The sequence below is a fragment of the Littorina saxatilis genome, linkage group LG13, assembly GCF_037325665.1.
Source record: "Littorina saxatilis isolate snail1 linkage group LG13, US_GU_Lsax_2.0, whole genome shotgun sequence".
NCBI lineage: Eukaryota > Metazoa > Mollusca > Gastropoda > Littorinimorpha > Littorinidae > Littorina > Littorina saxatilis.
Window position 1 is genome coordinate 28,325,450 of NC_090257.1, and position 27,151 is coordinate 28,352,600.

The 27,151-nt window shown below is 40.3% G+C and overlaps 2 protein-coding genes and 1 long non-coding RNA gene across 3 annotated transcripts in view; 1 reads left to right on the forward strand and 2 right to left on the reverse strand.

Annotated features, from left to right (window-relative positions):
- The window catches only part of LOC138945442 (uncharacterized), a 387,771-nt gene that overhangs the window by 196,372 nt on the left and 164,248 nt on the right, over positions 1-27,151 (reverse strand). The gene's annotated exons all lie outside the window — the stretch shown is intronic.
- On the forward strand, positions 1,396-7,439 carry LOC138945430 (uncharacterized). Its single transcript, XM_070316861.1, has 5 exons — positions 1,396-1,664; positions 3,214-3,267; positions 5,382-5,481; positions 6,578-6,674; positions 7,204-7,439. The coding sequence occupies exons 1-5, from the start codon at positions 1,532-1,534 to the stop codon at positions 7,279-7,281; spliced, it is 462 nt and encodes a 153-aa protein (XP_070172962.1). The 5' UTR covers positions 1,396-1,531; the 3' UTR covers positions 7,282-7,439.
- Positions 21,916-26,389, reverse strand: LOC138945431 (uncharacterized). The gene is made up of 3 exons (XR_011448993.1): positions 26,040-26,389; positions 25,661-25,819; positions 21,916-23,497 (listed from the first exon to the last, which is right to left on the reverse strand). It is a non-coding gene; the product is annotated as an uncharacterized lncRNA (long non-coding RNA).

A 27,151-nucleotide genomic window follows, 5' to 3' on the forward strand; every position in this document is an offset into this window, starting at 1 on the left:
TGTTTTTTGTGGTTAGGCCTATCTTTTATCGCGAGTTCCGACAGTAGCGGCTCGGTTACTGCGGACCAGCATAACTGAGTTCACACAGAACTATTCTCAGCTGCACTCAACATGGAAAAAAAACCCGTGTTAATTGTTTCAAGACAACCACATTTTGTAACACTACTTTGAAACTTCTGCTTCTTGTCATCATTATAATCATTGCAAGGGCTCCAGGAACTGAGAAATGTTAAACAAAATACACTTAAAACCACGTAAATGTTACAGGAAGGCGCCTATGGTGCCACAGACTTCCTACGGCAAGGCATTGTAGTATTCTACATTTATGGCATATTAATGTTGTAACGTCTACTATCATGCTTATTCGTGCTATTTTGTAATTGTTTGGGCCAAGCGAGAAAAGCTTTTGCTTGAGTTAGCTCTGAATGTTTTTGCTTATTATTGATTCATGATTCATGATACTTAATTTGAATAAAATCTTGTTTAAATCAACATGATTGTTTACGTTTTGTTACGTCATTGCAAAAGAAATTTGCGTTCAAGAAGTCTGGCATTACGAAAATTACTTTTTGACTATGCTCTGCCACGCTCAATATCGTATTTTCCGACAAAAAACCCAACCTTTTTATTAACCGAATTGAAACAGAGCCTCATTGACGCATGATGAATTTGATTAAATTAATTTATTCACAGGGAAGACATTTGACGTCATTGAGGCTATGAAAGTGAAAGACTAACATGTTTTGAGCAAGAAAAGTGAGGTTTACATGTCAAAGTACAACTGGCACCATATTTAAATGTTCACAAAAATGTAGTTCTTCACTTGAATCATTTACCTTTTCTCTCACGGAAATAGCACAAACGCAGTAATCTTCAGCCCAAAGTTGGACTATCCACTCTTTAAGGAAGGTACGATATTATATTTTCTTGTTTCGTGACTCTGTCGCTTTAAAGAGCATGACGCTCTAACTTGCTTCCGCTGTTCCTCGGAAATTCCTAAAGTCTGTGTACTGACTCGTTTCACCTTCACCAGTGTCCTTACCCCCTCCGAACCCACCTCCCCCTCCCCCCTCCCCCCCCCCTCCCCCCTCCCATCCCCACACTCTGTTTGTGCCCCGCATTTTACATTCCATTCTGACATTGACACCTTCAGGTGAACGCGTCTTTTTGCCGGAAAACAAGCACGAACCAGAAAAAAGTGGGTGGAGTCCCATTTTTTTCTCTCTCAAATACACTGACCAATGACGTGAATCCTTTCTTGGCTTTCGAGCAGGAAACCCTATTCCATGCATATATTACGCTTCGTCTGATTGGATGATCTGCTGCTTGTATATGCAGATGTCATCATGTCAATCTTGCAAGAAGGCTTAAGCCCAGAACGAACCTTTGGCCGAGTCTCACTTGGAAACGGTCGTGGTCTTGGACACATATCATTGGGTCGTGTTGAACTCAAGGTCTTAATTACGTCAGTATTAGCCAATGCAGTGCACATGGGGATGATATAGATGTTATCTCACGTCATTTTCAGCCAATGAAAAACCTGGAAATGAAGATTAAAAACCAGAGTGAGTCCAAAGGTCGCTTCCACAACATGACGGTTTTGGGCGTCGATTCAACATTGGTGTGTGATTCTCCCGAGAAAATACTTAGTGAAGGGACAACAGGTAAGCTGTTCATAATTCTTTTATTTTGGGTACAAGTTTTGCTTTTTCATACCTTAGTAGGTCCAAAATAATGTGCCCATAATGTTGTGACCAGATTTTCATGAAATGTTTAAGTAAATTTCAAAAGAGAACTTGAAATTTGTGAGAAGATCAGTTTGGTTGACATTGATCAATGTACTAACGGGTCTGGAGTTCAAAATGGCCGACGCTTACTTTTTGGTTTGCGGCATGGACACCGTTGTCCTATATAAATGACTTTGAAATGGGTCATAATTATGTGCAATTCAGAAAACTGCTGCATTCTTTGCAGCCAAATCATGAAATGCTGAGTGTTTCTAACACCAGAGAATAATGTCAGTTTGGCTTCTCACTTTCATTTCAAACACCATTGATATTTCTGAATTAACCATGAAGAGTTTGCATACCAACAGACTTGGTTCATTTGCCAAATGTTCTGATTTCTTTCTATTTAGTTTGTGGTTATTGCATAAAAACTGAACTAATTTCCCGGGAAAATCTAAATTTTATATAACAATTCACAACTTGACAATGATACAAGGCTCGCTTGTGTTTATTTGAGACGGTGCCAATAAGATTGAGGGTAACTGGGGCATGTTGGACTTTATTCCTGAAAAATATACGAAGAAAATCAGGTTGGGTCTTGCTGACTAGTTTGACCACCAGTCTGATGTTAAATACTCCATGGTACTTTGAATTTGGCTACCACACGCTAATAGCTTGTCTGTACAATATATGCTCCTTTTACAAAAACGCCGTATGCGGGCCGCCGATCTGGTCGCAAAGTAGGTGTCAGCCATCTTGTAATTCTGACTCTCAGTGCATTGATCAGTGTCATCTAAATGGATATCTTTAAATGTGTCACGCTTTCCTTTTTTGCCTTTAGTAACTCAAGCGTGAGAGAGAGTGTATATATGTTACAGTTAATCTGTGAAACCAGGGAATACGTGTATTAACTAGGTAATACACGAATTAACTGACGGAAAAACCCAATTAATTCATGTATTACCTGTATTATCATGTATCGCTCTAAATTTACGTCTTCTGATATAAACACTTGGCACAACCTTGTACAGTCTGTGAAGATTACTAAAAAGCAGCGTTTAAAATTAAAAAATTATCATTAAAAGTGGCATTTTAAGGTTATCCTGGTGTGTGATGACATTATTTGAAAACCCAAACCGAACATACCACCTATTCGGTCGATTAGACGGTGGTGTTTGTTTGTTTGGTAGTTTTTTGGTTTTGTTTTTTGTAGTTGTTGTTGTTGTTGTTGTTGTTGTTGTTGTTGTTGTTGTTGTTGTTGATGTTGATGTTGTTGTTGCTGTTGTTGTTGTTGTTGTTGTTGTTGATGTTGTTTGCTGGGTGGGTGTTTTTGTGGGGTTTTTTTTTTTGGGGGGGGGGCGACAAGGAAGCTTTAAGTTTCGCAACATATTCACGGTTTTTGAAAACTGTTAACTCCTTCGAACAATGTACTTAAAATAAGCGTAATTACAGTCTTTTGATAAAGCAAGCTACCAAAATGTTTCAGAACAAACAATGGGGGCCTTCGCAACTTCGCTAGATACAGACATCGACGAATCAGGTTTGTTCAAAATCAAATGTTGCCACAAATAAAATAGATGCGACTTGAACTGCAAGTCGCATCTATTTTATTTCTAGTTTGCTTCTTCTCAATCTTTAATCTGCCTTGATATTAAATATACTTTTTTTTCTCGTGCTAACTATTTTGTTAGTTATCGTAGGGGAAAGGCCCTAATTACTGGACGGGCGCCTAATAACGGACACGCGATATCTCAGAAATGGTAGGTCACAACAACAAAAATTTTGCGCGAAACGATTCAGTGATATCCCCTTACACTTCGCACCAAAATAACATGGCAACTGAACGCACGCATTCTGCACGGTGAGTGGTTTTCTGTTTTTCGCACTCTCACTGTAATTTTAGACATTTGTAAACTAAGTGCAGCAAGAAGTTACGACTTTCTAAGATGAATTGATTGGTTGAAGTAGATAGTACATACACTCTATGCAATTTCTCTTTTAGAGATTAATAAAGTTATTGTATTGTATTGTATTGTATTGTACTCTATTAGTAAATACCATGCAATACGACGTATTAAATGAACGCATTTTTCAACAGCTGCATTGTAACTCCAACTAGTGGGGTTTTCCAAATACCGTCCACCACGTGCGCCCAAATAACGGACTATGTAATATGTGTAAAAAATATAGGTCCCTGGTAATATGTAATAAATGTGTGTGTGTGTGTGTGTGTGTGTGTACGTGTGTGTGTGTGTATGTGTGTGCATGCGTGTGTGTGGTTGTGTGTGTGTGTCTGTGTGTGAGTGTGTGTGTGTGTGTATGTAGTTGAACGTGCGGTTAATTTGCTTGACTAAAAATAACGCATAACCCTCTCTCGAGAAAAATATACATATCTTCATAAAAACTTGCATTTTGACTGACAAAAGTTGCAAAAACCAACATAATAATTAAATATAAAAATACATGAACGTTCACGAAAGAGAAAACGGTTGCAATTGTTAATTAAAACATGGTTTCAGCAACTTTTGTTACTCTATTAAGCAGCGAATTTCGTGTCCGGATTTTGGTGACCCCCTGTCCGGATTTAGGCAGTAGGTTTCCCAAAACCGGACAATTTGCCGAAAAATTCAAACCTTAATAACTTTTAAAGTATAACAGATTGTTTCAATTTTTTCAACATGAAGATAAAGGTAGGTTAGATCTACAATAATCCGTTTTCCAAATTGCGCTATGTTATATACTTTGTGAGAAAAATGGGTTTAACCTTAAGTGTCCGTTAATTGGGGCCTTTCCCCTAGATCCTTCCAAGCAGCGCTGTCTCGGCCGAAGAGTTTCGGCCAGACTTTTGACTGGTTTCGGGGAACAAATAAACCCAGTCTGTTTTGTTTCATTCCTTTAAGCCGACAGATTGACTAATGTTTTGAAATCGCTTTAGGCAAATTGTTTTTCCTACCGATGACTTGAATTTGACTTTTGTAGCTTTATGTTTTTCTGTCTCCATTAATTCGACATTTGCGTGAATAACAAGATGTATTGGTATCTAAATTCGTAGGTTCAATCGGTCGTCTTTGTACACAGGTTCGACTGTACAGTTAAGACCAACAGAAATTTGGTTTAGGGTAACGTCATGTCTTGTCTTGTTCGGTTATGTCTTGTCTTATGTATTTTTCATCTTTTTAAAACCAATTTTTCTAGATTATCTTATATAACTATAAGTGGTCGTTGTCAATGAATTTTTTTTTAATGCTTGTATGTTATTTCTTACGAGGAAACTTTTTATATGTAAAATGTTGAATTTTAATGTCTGATGTAAAGCGCCATATGAGACTGCCATTTGGCGGTGAACAGCGCTATTATTATTATTATTAACGTGACCACAAAAAATAGGGTCGTTAGTTAGTTTTTTTTGGTTTTTTTTATATTTAGTTGACCTCATAATAATATGAAAACATCAGAAACACCATTCTGTCTTAAGCTCAAAGGAAGTTACTTCCCTTAGTCTCGGTATGGTTCGCAAAATGTGCCAAAAGTTGTTATTTTGTGTGGATTTATTTTTTGAGAAATGAAAAAAAAGTGTTAGGGTAGGCGGGAAAAAATAGGGTCGGTCGGGTTACCCTAATCCAACACATTTTGTTTGGGTCTAAAACATTTCAGTGAACTGTGGAGTACAGTCACAAGGGGGCAATTTAGTGCTGATGTATGGCTTGCCAGGTGGAGCAGGAAACCCCAACTTTGGCTGGAGGAGTACTCGAGGGTAAGGTTCATTCCCACTTTCTCTTTAACTAAGCATTTACTTTATTTTTGCTTATACCTATTACCCTCGTAACAATGCATCTTGTCATGTCTTGTCTTGTTCGGTCATGTCTTGTCTTGTTCGGTCATGTCTTGTCTTGTTTGGTCATGTCTTGTCTTGTTCGGTCATGTCTTGTCTTGTTTGGTCATGTCTTGTCTTGTTCGGTCATGTCTTGTCTTGTTCGGTCATGTCTTGTCTTGTTCGGTCATGTCTTGTTCGGTCATGTCTTGTCTTGTTCGGTCATGTCTTGTCTTGTTCGGGCATGTCTTGTCTTGTTCGGTCATGTCTTGTCTTGTTTGGTCATGTCTTGTCTTGTTCGGACATGTCTTGTCTTGTTCGGAATGACTGTGTGCCTCTGTTTTAATCAATCCCCCCACGTATTTCTCTCTGTCTGTCTCTGTCTGTCTTTCTCTAACTCTCGATCTCTCTCTAACGTAATGAGTTAATTGTTACCTTTGGAGTTTTCCCAAACGGACGTGGGCTGGTTGTAAAAAAAAAGCAAATGCTTACATTATTACCCTCTTATCTTTGTCTTATCTTCTCTCTCGCTCTCTCTCCCTCTCTATCTCTCTCTCTCTCTTTCTCTCTCTCTCTCTCTCTTTCTATCTCTCTCTCGCTCTCTCTCTCTCTTTCTTTCTATCTCTCTCTCTCTCTCTGTCTCTCTCTCTCTGTCTCTGTCTCTCACTCTCGAGATTTAACTTTCTCACTTTCTCTCTGTCTCTGTCTCTCTGTCTGTCTCTCTGTCTCTCTGTCTGTCTCTCTGTCTGTCTGTCTGTCTCTCTCTCTCTCTCTCTCTCTCTCTCTCTCTCTCTCTCTCTCTCTCTCTCTCTCTCTCTCTCTCTCTCTCCCATAATATCCTGACAATAACGCAAAGAATGAATGACATAATTATATCCGCATTGCGCATCAGCCCGGAAGACTGATATTATCTCTCTCTATATATAGGCTATATATTCTATTATCGCACTTTTTCTTAAACATAACCATGCAATTGAAGAAAACCCTGTACTTACGCCTTCCTACCTCACGTCCGAGTGTTATTTCTTTCTCCCCAAAGTGGCTACCAAGCCCGCTTCCGAGCGACACGGAATGGACGTATCTGTGGTCACGACTCTGGCATCATTCCACGACACGTGCACAGTTGTCTGGGCTCGGTGAGTGGCTCTCATATCATTTTGTAAAGCGCTGTTCACATGGCAAACTTACAGCCAATTTTTCACCTAAATTTTCAAGTGATTTTTTCAGAAACAAGTCAGTTGAAAATCGCTGCCAATGTGCAGCACTAACGTTTAGAAAAGTTTGTAGCTATGATTTAAAAAAGGTATTTTCAAACACAAACCGAAACTTCACATTTGTATACGTCGAACAGATCAACGCACTCACACATAATGGACTTAATAGGTTAATTTCTTTGGGTAACGTCCATTATTTATTACTGATTCAAACATTATTGGTCACTCGTGTTCCTAACCGAGTCGAATGAAATCCCCCCATCCTCCTCCCACTTTTTTTTTTACATTTTTTTTAATTTTTTTTAATTTTTTTTAAAGTAAACCGAATGTTTGAGAAGTGTTCTTCGTTATTCAAACATCTTGAATGATTGACACAAAGACTGCAGAGTGCACAGTGTACTCTACAATCTCTGAGTGACATTACACTGTCCGCCTGTTTGTGTTTTGCCAGGCCTCGCATGGGGAGAGTGGGAGGTCCTACAGAGTGACCATGAGATCCGGTGGTCAAGATCTCAGCAGCTATTTCTGAATCCTTGCTGCTGCTACTGCTCAGGCTTTGACACTGGATCAGATGTCAAGACGCAGAGACCATGAGACTTTTAAAATTCATTTGGTAGTGCCGTATATAGGCCAATTATGATGTGGATGGTTGCCTTCATTTCATAAATAAAAAGATCATGAAAAGTACCCTTTGGATGAAATAGTTCATTTGTGATGCAATGTAACTTGCATCTTCAAAGGGCCAGTTTTGACATGTTTTGTTGAAATACAAATGGTCTTCTGTCTGTCTGTCTGTCTCTCTCTGTCTCTGTCTCTGTCTCTCTTTCTCTCTTTTCTCTCTCTCTCTCTCTCTCTCTTTCTCTCTCTCTCTCTCTCTCTCTCTCTCTCTTTCTCTCTCTCTCTCTTTGCAAGTCGCTGTCTGTGTGTCCGTCTGTGTATCTGTGTGTCTCTCTGCCTGTCTGTCTGTCTCTTTTTCTCTCTGTGTCTCTGTATCTCTCTGTCTGTCTGTTTGTCTCTCTGTCTCAATTTGTCTGTTTGTTTGTCTGTCTGTCTGTCTGTATGTCTGTCTGTTTGGCTGTCTCTGTCTCTGTCTCTGTCTCTGTCTCTGTCTCTGTCTCTGTCTCTCTCTCTCTGTCTCTCTCTCTCTCTGTCTCTGTGTCTCTCTCTCTGTCTCTCTCTCTGTCTCTGTCTCTGTCTCTCTCTCTGTCTCTCTCTCTCTGTCTCTCTCTCTGTCTCTCTCTCTCTCTCTCTCTCTCCCTCAATTCCTCCTTCCCCCTCTCTCTCTCTTGCTTTTGCATTTTTTTGCTCTTTTTTGTGCGAGAATGAGTGCGTGAGTACTGACAATGATGACATAACATAAAACTTTGCAAATGTGAAACTTTAGTACTGTTGACACTATCAGACAACAGAATTGTCTCTCTGTGAAACAATCTAAGAACAAACAATAACAGATTGTACACTGATCAGAATGCACTCTGATAATATCGTACTATGAAGGTGTGTACCATTTTCTGAAGCATACATCATTTTTCGTTGTCTTGCATGCCTTTTCACAGACAGTAAACCCTAGCTCAGGCCAGTACATTAATTGTTTGAGGGCTTTTTCACATTAATCGTTTTGTTGAACACTATAACAGCAGTCCGGTTTGCCCCAAAACCTTACAATTCACAATGTGTAGGTGTGAAAATGTTCCTTGAATTTCAACGCAAGGGATATCATGTCTCACGTATGTCGTAAAATGCACTAAAACCTTAGATGTTTGATGTGTGGGTAGCATAAGAAAGGAATACAAGATGCGGTTAAGATACGTTTCTACCTGGGGAGAGGGTGTGATGTTGCCAATAAATGTTATCGGAGTTACCATCAGACACTGTAAAAGGAACACACTCAAGGAACACTTAAAGAGGCAGTTAGCTTTAAACCAGCATTGAACTGAAAGCGAAGCAGGTGGTGAACTTTTTACTTGGTTTGTTCCAATTTCGAATTTTGATCGTCGTACATGAACGCATCGCATCCTCTGATGTTTCTTTGTATTGTTTTTGTGTTTGTTTTATCCTAAAATGTGAGAAAAGCAATTGTTTCAGTAAACATTGTTTGAATATAAAACCTAAGTAACATCTGAAACTAAACAAAAGGCATTTATGTCAGTTTTTCTTTTTTATTTGTGTTTACTAGTTTACCTACCTTCACGCAGCTAGTAGACTGGTGTGCAAATTTGAATGGTCCCAAAAACCACAGTTCTGTGGTATGTTTTACGACTGAGGCTGTGCTTTTGAGACGAATATGATAGCCGTATACTTCAACAGTGCTAAACAAAACTTTTCAATTCTTCATTTTGCTATTCAATCGAACAAAACATGCCATTTTCACTTCAATAACGGCTACGCAAGTGTTAGCTCTGGGGGGTTAAATTTCAAGAAAAGAGAATATTGTGGTCTGGAAAAGCTCCCCGCTCAGCAAAATTCACAAGTTGCAACGCTTGAGCGATAAAGGAAAATTCTCCACTTTTCGCGAAAGCACAGCACAGCCATTCCCGTATAAACGATACCGCCCGCCATCTTAGGTCTGGTCAGGCTTTAACATGGCGTCAGGTCATCTTTCCACTGGGACATATTCTAACAATCAACAGGCTGTCTGGTTTCTGTGCAGAATTTGATTGTTTTTGTAAATGGGGTTAAGAACTTAATAATTAAGTTCTTAAACCCATTTACAAAAACAATCAAATTTTGAGACAAATTATTTGTCTCAAAATTACAACTCAGGACGCAGTCAGAATGTTGATTGTTGATATGTGTCCAAGGGGGGGGGGGGGGGGCTTTATCCCATGCAATAAGCCAGGCAGGTGTGAGATCATGAGCAGAACTTTATACACGAGAAGGACCATTTTTGTTTGTTTATTTGGTGTTTAACGTCGTTTTCAACCACGAAGGTTATATCGCGACAGGGGAAGGGGGGATCGAGATGAGATAGAGCTAGAGCCACTTGTCAATTGTTTCTTGTTCACAAAAGCACTAATCAAAAATTTGCTCCAGGGGCTTGCAACGTAGTACAATATATTACCTTTCTGGGATAATGCAAGTTTCCAGTACAAAGGACTTAACATTTCTTACATACTGCTTGACTAAAATCTTTACAAAAATTGATTAAGAAACACTTAACAAGGGTAAAAGGAGAAACAGAATCCGTTAGTCGCCTCTTACGACATGCTGGTGAGCATCGGGTAAATTCTTTCTCGTTCCAACCAATATGGGACTCCCCCTAACCCGCGGGGGGTGAAGGACAATATCAGCACCATATTAAAGAAGATTTGAAATAGTCATGCTTTAATAGAGAGTTTTTGTTTTTGGTTTTAACTTGATTAGTACGCAAGAACAGAGACTCCGACTTTGGACAGCGCCATAACGGACAAGTGGTGATTTGGACCATTATTTCCTCAAATTTCAATGCAATTTTTCCAAGCTCATCTTACGCTACTTTAATCTAGGCATGTTGAGATACGTGTGATGGTTAGAATTTAAACATTTTAAAAAATCAAAGTTTGGAAAAAAACAACTGAAAGTCAGCAGAAACTTTCTTCCCAGATTTTACAAATCTCTTAGCAGAGAAATAGAGAGAGTGAAATTGAACATGTTTTTCTGCTTGCCGTGAAAATTCATGGACAATACAGAGAACCTGGTCCATGCAGAGATTAAACTCTGCACGTGTTTCAACGACCTTGACATACAGCCTTGTAAGAAATCCGTCATCTGAAAACCTTCGGCTCGACATCAATTTGTAAAGGCTGTCTTTAATTGAGCCCGACGTCGACTTCGCGAAGACTTTGCATTGTCAACCAATCAATATGAGGCTTATATCGCGCGTATTCCGTGGGTACAGTTCTAAGCGCAGGGATTTAAAAAAAATGCAATTCATATCGCGCACATATTCAAGGCGCAGGGATTTATTTATGCCGTTTGAGATGGAATTTATTTACACAATACATCACGCATTCACATCGGCCAGCAGATCGCAGCCATTTCGGCGCATATCCTACTTTTCACGGCCTATTATTCCAAGTCACACGGGTATTTTGGTGGACATTTTTATCTATGCCTATACAATTTTGCCAGGAAAGACCCTTTTGTCAATCGTGGGATCTTTAACGTGCACACCCCAATGTAGTGTACACGAAGGGACCTCGGTTTTTCGTCTCATCCGAAAGACTAGCACTTGAACCCACCACCTAGGTTAGGAAAGGGGGGAGAAAATTGCTAACGCCCTGACCCAGGGTCGAACTCGCAACCTCTCGCTTCCGAGCGCAAGTGCGTTACCACTCGGCCACCCAGTCCGGCATAATCTGTTTTACCGAAAACTCAGTGCTAAAGCTTCCTGCTGCCAGCTTCGTGAAATAGACTTCGCGTAGTCCACTTCGCCCAGTTAAGGACATGCTTTACAACCTACATTGTTTTGACTGAATTTAATCGAAGGTAAAATTTAATCGAGGCCTGTAACTATTCAAAGTTGCAACAAGTATTCATACAACTGCCCAGAAGCATCATACCTAAGAACAAAACACAACACAAATATCATTAAGTGCATAACTTGAAACTGGACATTAACATTTTTTTTTAAAGTTTGTAAATATGTGGGGTTCAACAATAAAGCAAACAAACGAACAAATAAACAGACAAAAAAACAAACAAATAGACAAATTGAAATCACAAAAGGGAACATATAAGGCAACTCCGAGGAAGAGTTCATTAATACAAAGCTCTGAAGAACTGTGGGTTATGACAACGTGTGCACAGGAAAGATTACAAACCTTCGGAGTTCAGTGTTTGAGTTTTGGTGGTTGTTATTCTGTGAAGGACAAAAATATTTTTTGACAGGGTCTCTTTAACAACATGAGGCTTTCCGTGCTTTTTCTACAAGTTATTTGTGCACCTGCTTGCCTGCACTTATTCACAGCGACTTTAACATTACCCTCATCGGCAGCCCCAGCACAGCAGAGTTTCTTTGTGACGTATTCTCAAGACGGGGTTTTTAATGTTTAACTTTCTTTGCTTCGGCCTCAACTTCTAATCTTTTTGTCTCAGCCTAAACTGCTACTTTCTTCGCTTCCCTTTCCTGAATTCTCTCTTCTCTATCCATATGATCTTGAGCAAACTTAAATAAAGCTTCTGCCTTTAAGCCATGCTTCTCTCCCAATGCCAAATAATGATCATATGTGCTACCACCAGTATCACTATGCTCAGCCATCTTTACAATGTCAAAATATCAAAGTAATCTCAAAGTAATACAATGGATCCAGTAACACACGTTCACAAAATTGTTTTAAGTATCAACAAGTTGTATCATACACCAGTTTCTCGCAATACTAAACACACACAAAAGAGTATCATAAAATACTAAACTAAAAGAAATCTTGTGCCTTTTTTAAAAACAATCCTCAAATTGTTTACAACTTAACTATTTACACAACCCGTCTCAAAAATAAACAAAAAACTTAATAGTCAAAAAAAAAATAATAATTTGGAAAATATCAGATTAAACAATCACTAGCAGCTTCAAACACTTGTCAATCAATGTCAAACTTACAATTTTCCGATTTTTAATGACCAAAGTCATTAATTAATGTTTAAGCCACCACGCTGAAATGCAATACCGAAGTCCGGGCTTCGTCGAAGATTACTTGACCAAAATTTGAACCAATTTGGTTGAAAAATGAGGGCGTGACAGTGCCGCCTCAACTTTCACGAAAAGCCGGATATGACGTCATCAAAGACATTTATCAAAAAAAATGAAAAAAACGTTCGGGGATTTCATACCCAGGAACTCTCATGTCAAATTTCATAAAGATCGGTCCAGTAGTTTAGTCTGAATCGCTCTACACACACACACACACGCACACACGCACACACGCACATACACCACGACCCTCGTTTCGATTCCCCCTCGATGTTAAAATATTTAGTCAAAACTTGACTAAATATAAAAAAACAGGATATCATCATGATGCCACTCTACAAAAACCAGGTCTAGGAACTCTTCATCTAAAGTCAGTCAGTATTAACCTCCTCATCTTGTCCCATAGTGATTTCTGCCGCCAAAGAACATGTGGTTCTCAACTCAAAAGACCGATTTGTCGTCTTCCGGCATTGCGAAATTCAGATCTACCCCAACTTCGTGCATTGATCTGAGCAATAAAATGTAGATGCGATAATCTGCAAACATCTCTTCAACACAATCTGCATCTTGTCCCATCGTGATTTCTGTCGGCAAAGAACATGTGGTTCTCAACTCACAAGACCAATTTGTCATCTTCCAGTGTGAAATTCTGATCTGCAATGTGCAATAAAATGTAGAAGCGATAATCTGAAAAAAATCTGTTCGCGTGAACGCTGCCACGTTGTCATCAGTCCAATGTCTTTTATCCAGAGCAGGGACGAACACACTTTTTCATCAGCAGTTTGTTATGTTTATCCGCAGACTGCTTTGCATTACTTGTCTGTTTTAGATTGACTCGTATGGTTCTTCAGCCAGGCAAGAAGTGCTTGTTTACAGTGACACGTTCTCACGCACGACATGTCGTAAATGCAAGTTCTAACGATTGTTTTTTATTGCACTGATAGAGAATGTCGATAGTTGTAAACTTCTGACAATTCCTAATGTTTATTTCATTATTTTGCATACGGATATGGCTAATAAGTGGATAATCTGTTACGACACGAAACGCGTTCTAAATCCGGGAAGGGAGGCTACTCCAGCGTACTGTCAGGTGTGTTCTAGTACCTTAAGGCATTTTACTGGCCGACAATATTACTGGAATGCCAGAGATGGGCCAGTGATGGCAAGCCATAACTGGGCCTTTGTTGGCAAACCATAATTGGCCCAGTGTTGGTTTTTTTATGGCCAGCTTTACCAAACTTGCCAGCAAAAAGCCAGCAATGGCCCAGTTCTGGCATGTTTATTGGGAAAGGACACCCTTGGGGTATGGTAATGGTGTCCCTATTAGACAGGTGTCCTTTCTTCACAGGTGGAGGGGCTGGGGCAATATTTTACAAAGAACACTTAAAATGTACAAGACACTTTTTGTCAATTCTGGAGTATGTATTTATTTTTTAACACAAAACACAAGGTAAAAACTTAAATAAAATTAATTAAATAAAATAAACTTAAATAAAACAAGAAATTCCTTCGAGGTAGGAAAAACACCCCCGTCAAAGGGAAATAACCTTCTCAGTTGGTGGCAGTGACTGAGTGAGAATGGTTATTTCCCTTTGACCATTAAGATGTCCCTCTATAAGTCCTTGTATAATTTTAATCCACCAATAACTCCCTAACCGTGTGTTTGACTGGTCCCAATTTTTGTAAGGACCGTCTCAGGAATGTATAGAACCTGTTCACCAAGTTTGGTGACGATCGGTCCGTTCATTCTTGAGATCTATATGCGAACACAAACACACAAACAAACAAACAAACAAACACATCGACCGAAACCTATACACACCCCTATACCGGGGGTGTAATTACCAGATCATTGTACAAGGCACAGATTGAGGGCGGTGACAGGAATAGAGAGAGAGAGAGAGAGAGAGAGAGAGAGAGAGAGAGAGAGAGAGAGAGAGACTGACTGACTATTAGGGTTTAACGTCCTCTTAGACCAACTGGTCTATATATTGGGACAGTCATTGGTAATACGCTGAAGATATGGTGTGATACTTTGATTCGAACAAGCCCGCTGTGGCTATCTCCTTCGACACACCAGCATTGGGTTTGTCTCGTTGAAATGTTGATGCTTGCATATGTTTTTTCAGTGTGTGTGTGTGTGCGTGCGTGCGTGTGTGTGTGTGTGTTTGTGTGTGTGTGTGTGTGTGTGTGTATGTGTGTGTGTGTGTGTGTGTGTAACTTAGAAAAGGGACAGGAATGACTGATGCACAGACACTTTGTTGGGATTTCCTGGTTTTGTCATTAACCCTCGTCCTAAGCGCGTAAGCCACGATGCTAGCTCAAAAAGCCTAACGTCATGCTATTATCACTCACTGCTCTTACAAACCAACACACACACACCTATGAATAAAGTAGATCTTACGGGATTTAACGTTTTTTTCACTGCCAAAATTTTACTTTTTATTCTTGTTGAAATTCACAACATTTCATAAAGATCGGTGAAAAATTAGAAAATAACGGTTTATATACTGTTCAAAAAAAGAAACGCATAGCTTGTAATATTTGGTTAATTTAGTTATATGGCTACAAGGATATCCACCAAACTGCAGAAAATGTTTATCTGGTCGTCGACCTTTCGTCCATTGCCACAAGTGAGCTCTGCACGTGACGCATGCGTTATCAGTGGCTACAATGTCAAAATTGCTCATTTGGCATGACTACTCGTCATGCTTCAGTGTAATCTCATGAAACTCGGGGAATATTGAGCTCTCACCATGTCTTCCAAATCCCATAAAAGCGGATTGTTCGCCACAAAGAAATCAGACGACAATTCAGCGACGAAAGATGGCCCGATTGAGCAGAGAAGACCGCCAAATTGCATTGGGTCGTTTACAAGCAGGCCAAAGTCAAAGTGCAATCGCCAGGCACTTCCACATGTCCCAGAGCACCATCAGTAGACTGTGGGTCAGGTTTCAAGCCACTGGCTCCGTTGCTGACTTGCCACGAGCGGGAAGACCAAGGGCGACAACTGCTGCTCACGACCGCTTCATACGGCTCCGCCACCTCCGGAATCGTTTCCTGTCGGCCTCATCTTCTGTCCAGGCTCTCCCCGGGCCACACCGATTATCGGACCAGACCGTGCGGAACCGCCTGCATGAAGCTGGTTTGAGAGCTCGCAGACCTCACAGAGGAGCTGTCCTCACCCGCCGCCATCGCCAGAACCGAGTGCAGTGGGGCAACCAGCACCTTCGCTGGACCGTCCGGAATCACTGGAGACACGTGTGGTTCAGCGACGAGTCCTACTTCCTGCTCCAGCGACATGATGGTCGGAGGAGGGTCTACCGGAGAGTAAACGAACGTTACGCGCCCAACTGTGTGGATGAGGCACCCGTTCATGGTGGTGGAGGCGTCATGGTGTGGGGGGCGATCAATACCGCTGGAAGGAGCACCCTGGTGCACGTCCAAGGGCGCATAACTGCCCAGCGATACGTGGAGGAAATTCTGCGCCCACACGCCCTTCCTCTTCTGGCTGACCAGGATGCCATATTCCAGCAGGACAACGCTCGCCCGCACACAGCACGACTCACCACCCAGTTCCTCACCGACCACCATGTCCAGGTGCTTCCCTGGCCATCCATGTCGCCAGACATGAACCCGATAGAACACCTCTGGGATGAATTGGACAGACGTGTGCGCAGGCGAGAAGAAGCGCCGGCAAATCACCGCGATCTATTGCAGGCACTTCAGGAGGAGTGGGACACCATCCCACAGCAAGATATCCGGCATCTGATCCAGTCCATGCCCAGAAGGTGCCGGGCAGTTGTTGCTGCTCAAGGCAGTCACACCCCCTACTGACTTGACTGCCTCGGCACCCAATCGTATTGATTGACTGATTGATTTGAAGATGCAAATGAACTGTGTGTGCATTCAACTGTGTCCATACCAAATTTCAAACAAATAATCTAAATATTGGATTTTCTGTTAATTTTTTCAAAAAATAAAACAAATTTGGCAACTAGCAACTATGCGTTTCTTTTTTTGAACAGTATATATGCTATTCTATCATCAGGAGTACATATTTCATCTATAAGGGCCTTATATTGTCCGTTTTGCGAATTGCGTCAGAGCTGGAACAAACCTAAGCTCCGCCCATTTTGCTTTTGCTCAGAGCTGGCACATCGATTAAGTTAATTAATTTTGAGAGAAATCTAGAAGCAATATGAAAAATGTTTTGACGCCAAAACATTGCTTTTACATTGGCCCAGCACCCCATTAGGGTTTGGGTGTTCTGTGTTAGGTCTGTATCGAGCATAACCCCGAACATGCGCACAAATCTCCCCTTTTGTAATAATGATCAATTATTGCGATATATATATATATATATATATTCATTGTAGCATCTAGTTGCCTACATTTGGTAATACCCAAAGCATTTGTGAACTTTTCAAACCAAAAATTATAGTGGAACTCTGCTTTAGACACCTAGTCTTTTCATGCTAAACAAGAGGCGAAGCCTTCAAGGCTCCCGTAAGAAATCAACAAACAGTAACATAACACAAACTCACTCACTCCGTAACACACACACACACAAACACACACACACACACACACACACACACACACACACACACACACACACACACACACACACACACACACGCACACACACACACACACAGTTAAAACTAACGCATCATATCAACTCGCCTGGTTCTTAAAATAATTCTGACGGTCAACACAGCCAGAAATGCCAACAAAGACAAGAAAGCTGTTGCAAGGTAAGCTTACCAAACGTTACATAGCGAATCATATGATAGTGCGTAAACAGCAAACAGTAGATCTACAATCAAAGAGAGGATCGAGTCTGGAATGAAACGCGATACAGATCTAGCATTCAAAAACTGTCTTTCACGTTCAAGGAAGTTGTTGCAAAGTACTTAAGACTAGATCAACTCATTTCACTAGAGGTGACTGCCTAGCACTGTGTTTGACAGCCGTGTCTGCTGAAATAAAAAGAAATTAAAACAAAACGGATTAACAGTAGGTGACACGTTATCAGAGTGGGAGACACTAGACAGTCTGTCTCTGAACTTACCGGGATACGGCTGCAAGATCGACACTGACTGCCGCGCTTTCGACAGCTCTTCCTCGCGTGGACATTGGAAACACGCTGTGCAGATCAAATTGTAGGAAATCTCCCTTTGGTATCTTCTTTATTTACTTTTCTGGAGCTTAGAAACCGAACAACATGAAATCGTCTTCCCCGGCGAATCGGCGAGGTGAGAACTGGACCACAATCCTTCGCGCGACCCCTGACCTGATCTTGACACCTGACCTGCCGTCTACATGCCAAACACGACACAAATCAGTCAACTGCTTGTACCCTTCAAAACCCCCCACCACCCGTTTTCTTTGGATACACGCTTTAACTACACACATGCCGACACAATGTTGATCATTGCTTCAATAATTTGAAGATGGTGCTTGAAAATTAACCACGTGAAATGAGTATTTCGGTGTTTAGCCAAAAATGTTAAAGTTTCTACCACAGACATACACACATACATACATACGCACGCACGCACGCACGCACAGACAGACAAAGTTTACCATCGCATAGGCTACACTTACGTGAGCCAAAAACCAAAAAACCCTTCCCATACCCTACCTCCCCGGTTTTGTAAAGAAAGTCTGGCCTGAAGTCTTTTCATGCGCAAAAAAAAAATAAAAAATAAAAAAAAAAAATAAAAATAAAAAATACAAAATACAAAAAAATAAAATATAAATATAAGAAGGAGTTTTTACTCCGAAATATTTATTTCATTTTGGTGTTTGGGTGTTATTTTTTTATTCTTAAAATACAAAAAAATCTAAGCTTTCTGTCTGTGGCGGTTTGTAATTTGAATAACGACATCCAATAAAATCTACCAGGTACGTACGGACACATTTGAATAACGACATCCAATAAAGTCTACCAACAGCTGCGAAAACTTTTAAGAAACTTGAAACTCATCAAAAGGAATGAGTTGCACCTTGGGTCATTTCGGTCCTGAATTTCCCGACCTGAGCCAGGCAAAGCAGGAAAACAATACAACGTAATTCCTTTCTAAGCTTTTTGTTTCTGACGGATTGCATTTGAATAACGACATCCAATAAAGTCTACCAATTAGGTAATTCCTTTCTAAGCTCTCTGTCTCTGACGGATACATATGAATAACAACATCCAATAAAGTCTACCAACAGCTGCGAAAACTTTTAAGAAACTTGAAACTCATTAAAAGGAATGAGTTGCACCTAGGGTCATTTCGGTCCTGAATTTCCCGACCTGAGCCAGGCAAAGCAGGAAACAATACAACGTAATTCCCTTCTAAGATTTCTGTCTCTGACGGATTGCATTTGAATAACGACATCCAATAAAGACTGGGTGAGACATGAAGCCTGTGCTGCGACTTCTGTCTTGTGTGTGGCGCACGTTAAATGTCAAAGCAGCACCGCCCTGATATGGCCCTTCGTGGTCGGCTGGGCGTTAAGCAAACAAACAAACAAACAAACAAACAAACAAACCAGTCATCAGGATTAAAATAAAATCCTCCCACTTGGACCACGGCAGAAGTCATGAGCCTTTGTGGCAGACATATGTGACCCTCAACCACAAAATGAGTCGCATGTCACCTTTGCATGATTTTCATATTTTTACATTTTCATAAAGAGTTTTTTATGCTCTATCCAGTGGTGAAACCCGTTTTAGAAAAGAGCAAAAACTGTTTGAGTTATAAGCCTGTGACTAAGGTGACCCTCACACTGTTACCAGACACTCCCCGGACTTATATTAAAGGAAAAGTCCAAGGTTTAGGGTCACTTTTGATACGTTGACACTTTTAATTCATTAACCACAATTGTATGTGTAAAAATGAACACAGAAGCCCCAAAAGTATACTTTGACTCGTTTTTGGTTGTTCTGAATCGTTCCATTGCGCGCGCAGTCTTGGCTCATGACCTTGTGCACATACGTGTGCTACGTCACGAGCCTTGAACAACAAATATGGCCGGCTCAAGCAGTGAGGAAGACAAGTGGAATACGGACCGGTTTTCAGCCAGAGCCTCTTCGTCGTCAAAATGCTGGCGAGGCCACAAGGAACTGCTTGAAACAGAGCCAGCATAAGCGGCAATACGAAATGGTATGTGATTCTCTTTGTTGTGATGTTGACACACTAGTCCGTTTAGTCGCTACCTCTTGCATGCTAGATCGAAGTCAGGTGTGTTTTTCACAGATCAGTTGATGTGCTTCCACAGATCTGTAAGCATGTAAAGATTATGGATTTATGCTATTATTTCAGGCATCTGGTGTTGTTTATTTTCCTATCTTTAATCAAGGATTTCGTCCTTGAACGGCCCAGTTTAGAATAAATGCTTACACAGTGATGTTCACACGCGACTATCCTTATTTTCTCTTGGAATTCTGAGTAATTGTTCAGTCACACAACGAAACATGTAGCCTAGACATCAAGTTAACATTGCGCAACGCCTGTTTCTTGCGGACAAAACTGCAATTATCCTGGTATTTTTATTTGCGACAGTAAGAGACTACATGACATCCTGGAACGCCGAAGACGAAGAAGAACTACATGACATCGACACCACTAAACAGTGAAACTTTTTGAAATGGCGGTGGGCTGCTTTCATGTGCTAATACTAATAGTGATCCTGACATCTTGCGAAACGGTCAAAGGGAAGTAATAAATGAATTTCGTTTTTTTAAACGAGCACACGTGATTTCCGATCTTAAACTAGATCTGAAATCATAAGATTTTCTGAGCAGTGGCGAAACGCTGATGGCGTGATATCGCAAGCCGTTTTGGAAGCAAATAAGCACTGTCAGTGTCAGACATATGCTGAAACACGATTACAGCAGTTCAAACTTTTTGATTATTGATTTTTAGGAGTACGCAATATCGGACAGTCATACTACAAAAATGATGCGTTAGTGCATAGATCGGTATTCTCAAACGTCTCGAACAGACAGTACGTTGCTACTATATATTTTACTGTATTAACAAAACCTCACAGTCCCATTGAAAATGTGTGGTGTGTGCCGAAAAGCAACTATATGAGATTCAGTCAGTGGGACCCTGAATCTACCTGGGGTTAAATCGGGTTATTGACTCTCATTGCATGAATTTTTAAACTGAATATACTGTTCGTGTTGTTTTTGTGATCCACTGCAATTGATGTGTATACCTTAGAATCTCAAGGTAATTTTTGAACGGGGCATACGGATGATGCATTCTGCCATGATCACAGAGTGATACGTGTATTTTGCTTATCAGGTGTCAGTGCAGAAACTCCAAGAGGGAACGAAATTCAAATATCTGGAAAACCTGGATGAGGAGATAGACAGCCTAACAGCACATCCTCCTATGTTTGCTCGGACATCTACTACCTTCAAACTGCATACTATGCGTACACACAGGAATATGGACGACTCAACATTGATCAAAATGGGTAAGTAACACAACACAAACAGATGATTTCCATTATGATAGATTTATTTATCTGAAAGTAAAATTGACAACAGAGTGTACAATTTGTTTTCAAATACGAAAATATCACATTGGGTTAAAAAATAAAACACCATCATATATCATTAAAACTATTCTTTATTTCTAAACACATACAGTGAAACCCGGCTATATTGAAGTAGGCTATATTGAAATCCCGGCTATATTGAAGAATTTTTCAGGTCCCGGCCGAAGCTCTACTTTTTCTTTGTTAAAAAATGTTGGCTACATTGAAGTCGGCTATATTGAAATCCCGGCTATATTGAAACAAAAATTCAGCCCAAGGGAAGTTTTTACCTGGCTATATTAAATGTTTGCTCCAAAGATTTGTTTAACCGTTTTTAAGAACAATGACTGCGCGGGCGCCGAATGATATGACACGCCTCTGTCAGCGCAATCAGTTGAAGAAGGGGAGAGGCCAGATCAGCATCAACTTTCGAGTCAGGAGGTCTCTGATAACAATTACAGTTTAACAATGCCGCAGGCCTCTGATAGCTACGCCATGTAGTCTTGTGGTGCGTAGTTCTCCCCGACTTAATTTCTCTTGTTCATGCAAGTAGTTTCCCTTTGTACACTAGCAAAAATGGCTGCAAAACAAACAAGTCGCGTAAGGCGAAATAACTTTTAGTCAAGCTGTCAAACTCACAGAATGAAACTGAACGCACTGCATTTTTTTCACAATGACCGTAGTCCGCCGCTCGTACAAAAGGCAGTGAAATTAACGAGCCTGTTTAGCGCGGTAGTGGTTGGGCTGTGCTGCAAAGCACGCTTTTCTGTACTTCTCTTCGCTTTAACTTTCTGAGCGTGTTTTTAATCCAAACATATCCTATCTATATGTTTTTTGGAATCAGGAACCGACAAGGAATAAGATGAAATTGTTTTTAAATCGATTTCGGAAATTTAATTTTAATCATAATTTTTATATTTTTTTATTTTTAGAGCTTGTTTTTATAACATATTTATATGTTTTTGGAATCAGAAAATGATGAAGACTAATATAAACGTAAATTTGGATCATTTTATAAAAACATAATTTTAATTACAATTTTCGAATTTTTAATGACCAAAGTCATTAATTAGTTTTTAAGCCTCCAAGCTGAAATGCAATACCAAAGTCCAGCCTTTGTCGAAGATTGCTTGACCAAAATTGCAATCAATTTGATTGAAAAATGAGGGTGTGACAGTGCCGCCTCAACTTTTACAAAAAGCCGGATATGACGTCATCAAAGACATTATCCAAAAAATGAAAAAATGTCCGGGGATATCATACCCAGGAACTCTCATGTCAAATTTCATGAAGATCGGTCCAGTAGTTCACTCTGAATCGCTCTACACACACACACGCACAGACAGACAGACAAACACACACACACACACACACACACACATACACCACGACCCTCGTCTCGATTCCCCCTCTATGTTAAAACATTTAATCAAAATTTGACTAAATGTAAAAAGGGTGAGTCTGACAATTAAAAGAAAAACGAGCTTATTCAGAAGCTGGAAACAGGCTGCAAAAAAAGAAAGGAAGTAGCTGAGGAATATGGAATGTGTGTTTGTGTGTGTAAGGGAGGGGGGGCGTGCGTGTGTGTGAGTGTGTGTCCGTGTGTGTGTGCAGAAAAAAGCAAGGAGGCTCGAAGAACAACAGCCAACAGGTGAAAGATTAATGGGAATATATCTCACATCAAACGCAATGTGTGGACACGGAAATAAGAACGTATAGTGAACAAAAGTTCGGTTATATTGAATTTCTGAAGGAACAAGGAGGGAAATTCAATATAACCGAGAATTGCCTATATTGAAGTTCCGGCTATATTGAAGGTCTTCCCGGGTCCCGTGCCACTTCAATATAGCCGGGTTTCACTGACATATCAGCATAGTTTATTCATGTAAACATCCTCATTTCGGTTCCCAGTCTATCTGAAATCAAGGTAAGTTATGCCCAACTGAAAAAAATAGCGATCACACAGTGCTTCAGCATGAATTTGAAAACCTGCTCTACGTCACATAGACACAGCGTGTCTTATGATTCTATCCACCCTCTCCAAACAAACACGTACACGTTTTCTCTGGTACGAATGTCTTAAAAGCTCAAACTAAGCTGCTGTTTTACTCTGACTTCCTTTGCAGGAGATACTGGCACGTCGCTTACCCATAACAGGCAGCTGGTGCGCTAGCGAGTGGGGTTTCTCGGCAGCAGAAGCATCAGAGTACCATTACCAACCTGTGCAGTCAAAACAATCAGAAATACTTTCCCAAACGGATGAAGAGTGGGGTTCAAACTCCCTGAGCTACAGAAGGCTGAAATATACTTTTACAAATCGTGTGACTGAGTTGAACTAGTATCTTTGGTTGAACAGATTCCTGCATGGTTTGAAGATGATACTGAGTTGTCACGTGGTCCGGTACATGGTTCACATTCTGCAACATTTTGTTCCAGACTTTTTCCACTGTTGGTGTACTCCAGCATCAGGTAGTCAGTCCATGAGCCGGTCAGCATAGCTTGTGTCCAGTATTGTCCGTTTGCCTGTTGCCTGAAACATGGTTTTTGGGAAGTAACTAACGATCTCTGCACACATTTTAACATGTGAATAAGAACAGAAAAGTTTGTCAAAAGTATACATAGTTTAATTTGCATTTACTTCAAGACTAGACTTTCTTCTCGTTCATTATTTCTTCATAAAGATTCTGGAAATTAACAAAATGTTTCCCCCTATCAAGGCCTCCTAACAGGTCGGTTTGTTGTCATCTGTGCATTACTACCTCTTGCCACCCGTGCGGTCATTGCCACCAGGTATCTCAACAATCAAACCGTCTACACAGGCTTAAAGGCACGTCCTTTTTCAAAACAGGATTGCTCACTACACAGATCTGCGAAGACGTTTACATAGAGAAAAAAAATCTCATGACTTGAACATAATTATTAGGACTGGGTGGTCGAGTGGTAACGCACTTGCGCTCGGAAGCGAGAGGTTGCGAGTTCGACCCTGGGTCAGGGCGTTAGCAATTTTCTCCCCCCTTTCCTAACCTAGGTGGTGGGTTCAAGTGCTAGTCTTTCGGATGAGACGAAAAACCGAGGTCCCTTCGTGTATACTACATTGGGGTGTGCACGTTAAAGATCCCACGATTGACAAAAGGGTCTTTCCTGGCAAAATTGTATAGGCATAGATAAAAATGTCCACCAAAATACCCGTGTGACTTGGAATAATAGCCCGTGAAAAGTAGGATATGCGCCGAAATGGCTGCGATCTGCTGGCCGGTGTGAATGCGTGATGTATTGTGTAAAAAAAAAATTCCATCTCACACAGCATAAATAAATCCCTGCGCCTTGAATATGTGCGCAATATAAATTGCATAAAATATAAAAAATAAAAAATAAAAATAAATCCCTGCGCTTAGAACTGTACCCACGGAATACGCGCGATATAAGTCTCACTTTGATTGATTGATTGAACATATACCAGGAATAAACATCCTGACTGGTTATTGGAGCTGGATTTTTTTAGGGAATGTTTACACGTGTGGCGTTTAAGAAATTAATTAATAAAATTCTACATTCGCAAAGAGAGTACCCATACAAAGTGTTCAGTTCTGGTATTTTTCAAAACGGAAGGATGGCCATATCCCATGTAAAAGCCTGGTAAGAAACACATGTTAGTTATTTTAAGAGAACATCACGAAGACCTAATTATTAAATTAAAGCCTTTCTGCACAAATGTACATCTTCTATGAATTATATTCTAAAACGCCACATGTGTAATTCATTCCACACACAAACTCCAGCTCCAAGAAGCAGTGAGGCTGTTGATTATTGGTATGTGTTCAAGTCGACAGATGATTTTTCCTGTGTAAACTGAGCCTTGGCAGATCTGATAGAGTGAGCAAAGACCTGCATTTTTTTTAAACGTGTTTAGAGGCCTTGAAATGGTTAAACATTTTGTTTATTTCAAGTAGTCTTTATAAAGAAAAAATTAACAATAAGGAAGGCAAATGGGTTGAAATGCAAATTAGATTCCTTTTGACGAACTTTTTATGTTCTTCTTCACGTGTTACATTATGCGTACGTAGATCGCAAGATATTTTCGAAAATATTCATAGATAAGCCAATCTGCAAACGGACAAAAATTCACAATATTTATGAAGCCAATAAATTTGACTCAAGAACAAAGCTTATGTGTTTGAGGTGATGTGCATGGGTATGAATGTTGAATGAGTCCGTCAAAGATACCCTCCATGTCGCCTCACAGTGGAACCTACCATATTAAAATTATACCACCTTAAATTACCTTGCTCTTTCAAATGTACTGCTTAAACTTCTTGAACATGCAACTCTTGCTGTCTACCATAAAGACCATCAGGTCAACAACATACTCGTGAATGTTTTGTTTTGGTCTATAATTAAACATTTCAGAAAATACCCTTTTTTATATTTTTTATTCGGAAGCATAGCCTACTGACTTTATTTGAAACTACTTCGACAGATATAGTTTTGCAGGTTGACGGGAGGTGAGTTACGAAAGAAATTCCATACCATATGTCGCTCAGCACAGAAAGCATAAACGATTAACATGAGTAGAAATGAACTTGTACTTGTTTTCATAATGTATTATTTGGATGGTATCTGTCAAAAACACTTTCTCGATTTTTCCAAAGCTAGAATAAGGCACTAATTTAAAAAAAAAAAAAAAAAATCTTACGATGAATGGCACGTTGGTTTTCTCCTGTGGTGATTCTGGACGGTAGGAACAGGACAGCAGTTGCGTTGTGATCACGGAGAACCGGGAAATCTGGAATGGTCACGGTGTCAGTGTCTAGTGACCTGTACTGACCAGTGGCCGTGAGTGATGATGAAAGGTCTGGAAGTAAAAGAAGAGAGAAAATGAGTGCGAGTATAAATCATGTATGCTTCTGATCTATACAGTACACTGAACATTTAGACACCCTCTGGAAGTCGTCTGGATGTGTATCCATGTTGTAGCAATTAGACTGGTTTTGCGTCTCTCAGTCAATGCAGAAAGATTAATTCCCTGCACAATTCGTAATCTTCTTGTCTCTAGCATGCAGGTGTCTGTTTACCTTTCCGGTTGCACATCCACCAAAAGTTTAGATCTGGTAAAAATAGCATTAAACCATGATTCCAGCAAACGCTGCCAATTTCATGAATTGATATCAGGGGATAGTTTGCGACTGAATAGAATAGATAACGTGACACACGCATTGTCCTACGTGTCCACAGACCTGTTTACTTTAAACCCGAAGCAAGAGTACTTTCCCAAACAGTTGAGTGTATTTTTCAAAAGGTTGGTGTACCCTTGCAAGCAAAGCCATATGGGCTAGGGAAAATGTGCGCGTGGGTGCAAACGTGTTTGTGTAAGAATAGCATGTATTGTGAACACCTTCAGAATTTAACTCCTTCCAATACAACAGGGATAAAACAGGGATTATTGTAAAGTTTACCTGTTAGTTTGTAGCATCATAACCAGTGTCTTCCAAACAGATTAATAATGAAAAGATGAACTTCGTGAAATAACATCTGCGGTTGACAGTGGCAAGTTCATTTTTACAATCATCTCAGAAAACATTGCTTCAGCACGGACTACAGCCTTTTCTTCTGGCAGGATTAGCTTTGCGGGAATGAACTTTATAATTCCTTGGCAGCTTTCAGCGGATTTCTTTGCAGCAACCTTGTCCAGGTGAGTTTTGGAACTGCAGTGTCGTTCGATGTCATATTTCCCGGTGTAACACGAGAAAATTACTCCCACGAGATTTTTACTCCGGAGTAAAAATGTCGTACGAAAAACTTACTCCCCCATAACACGAGAAAATTACTCCCCACGACAGGTGTGTTCCGAGTCACATTTCGGTCGAAAATGTTACTCCCCTGACGAATAAATAACGAATAAATTACTCCACCCTAACACGAGAAATTTACTTTCCACGCCAGGTGTACGCAACTTTTACTCCCCTGTCCCCTGTAAGTCCTGGTGGTGGAAGGGGTGGAGGCCGGGAGGGAAGCGCGACATTTGTTTGCGCGAGATCACGTATCTTGGCATTATCCCTTCGCCCGCATCTCATTTTCGCGTACGAGATTTTTACTGGAAGTAAAAAAAATTGGGGAGTCAAAATTTCATGGAGGGAGTAATTTTTTCGTGCCTTGTGGCGTTCTTTTCTCGTACGAAAGGTGTACT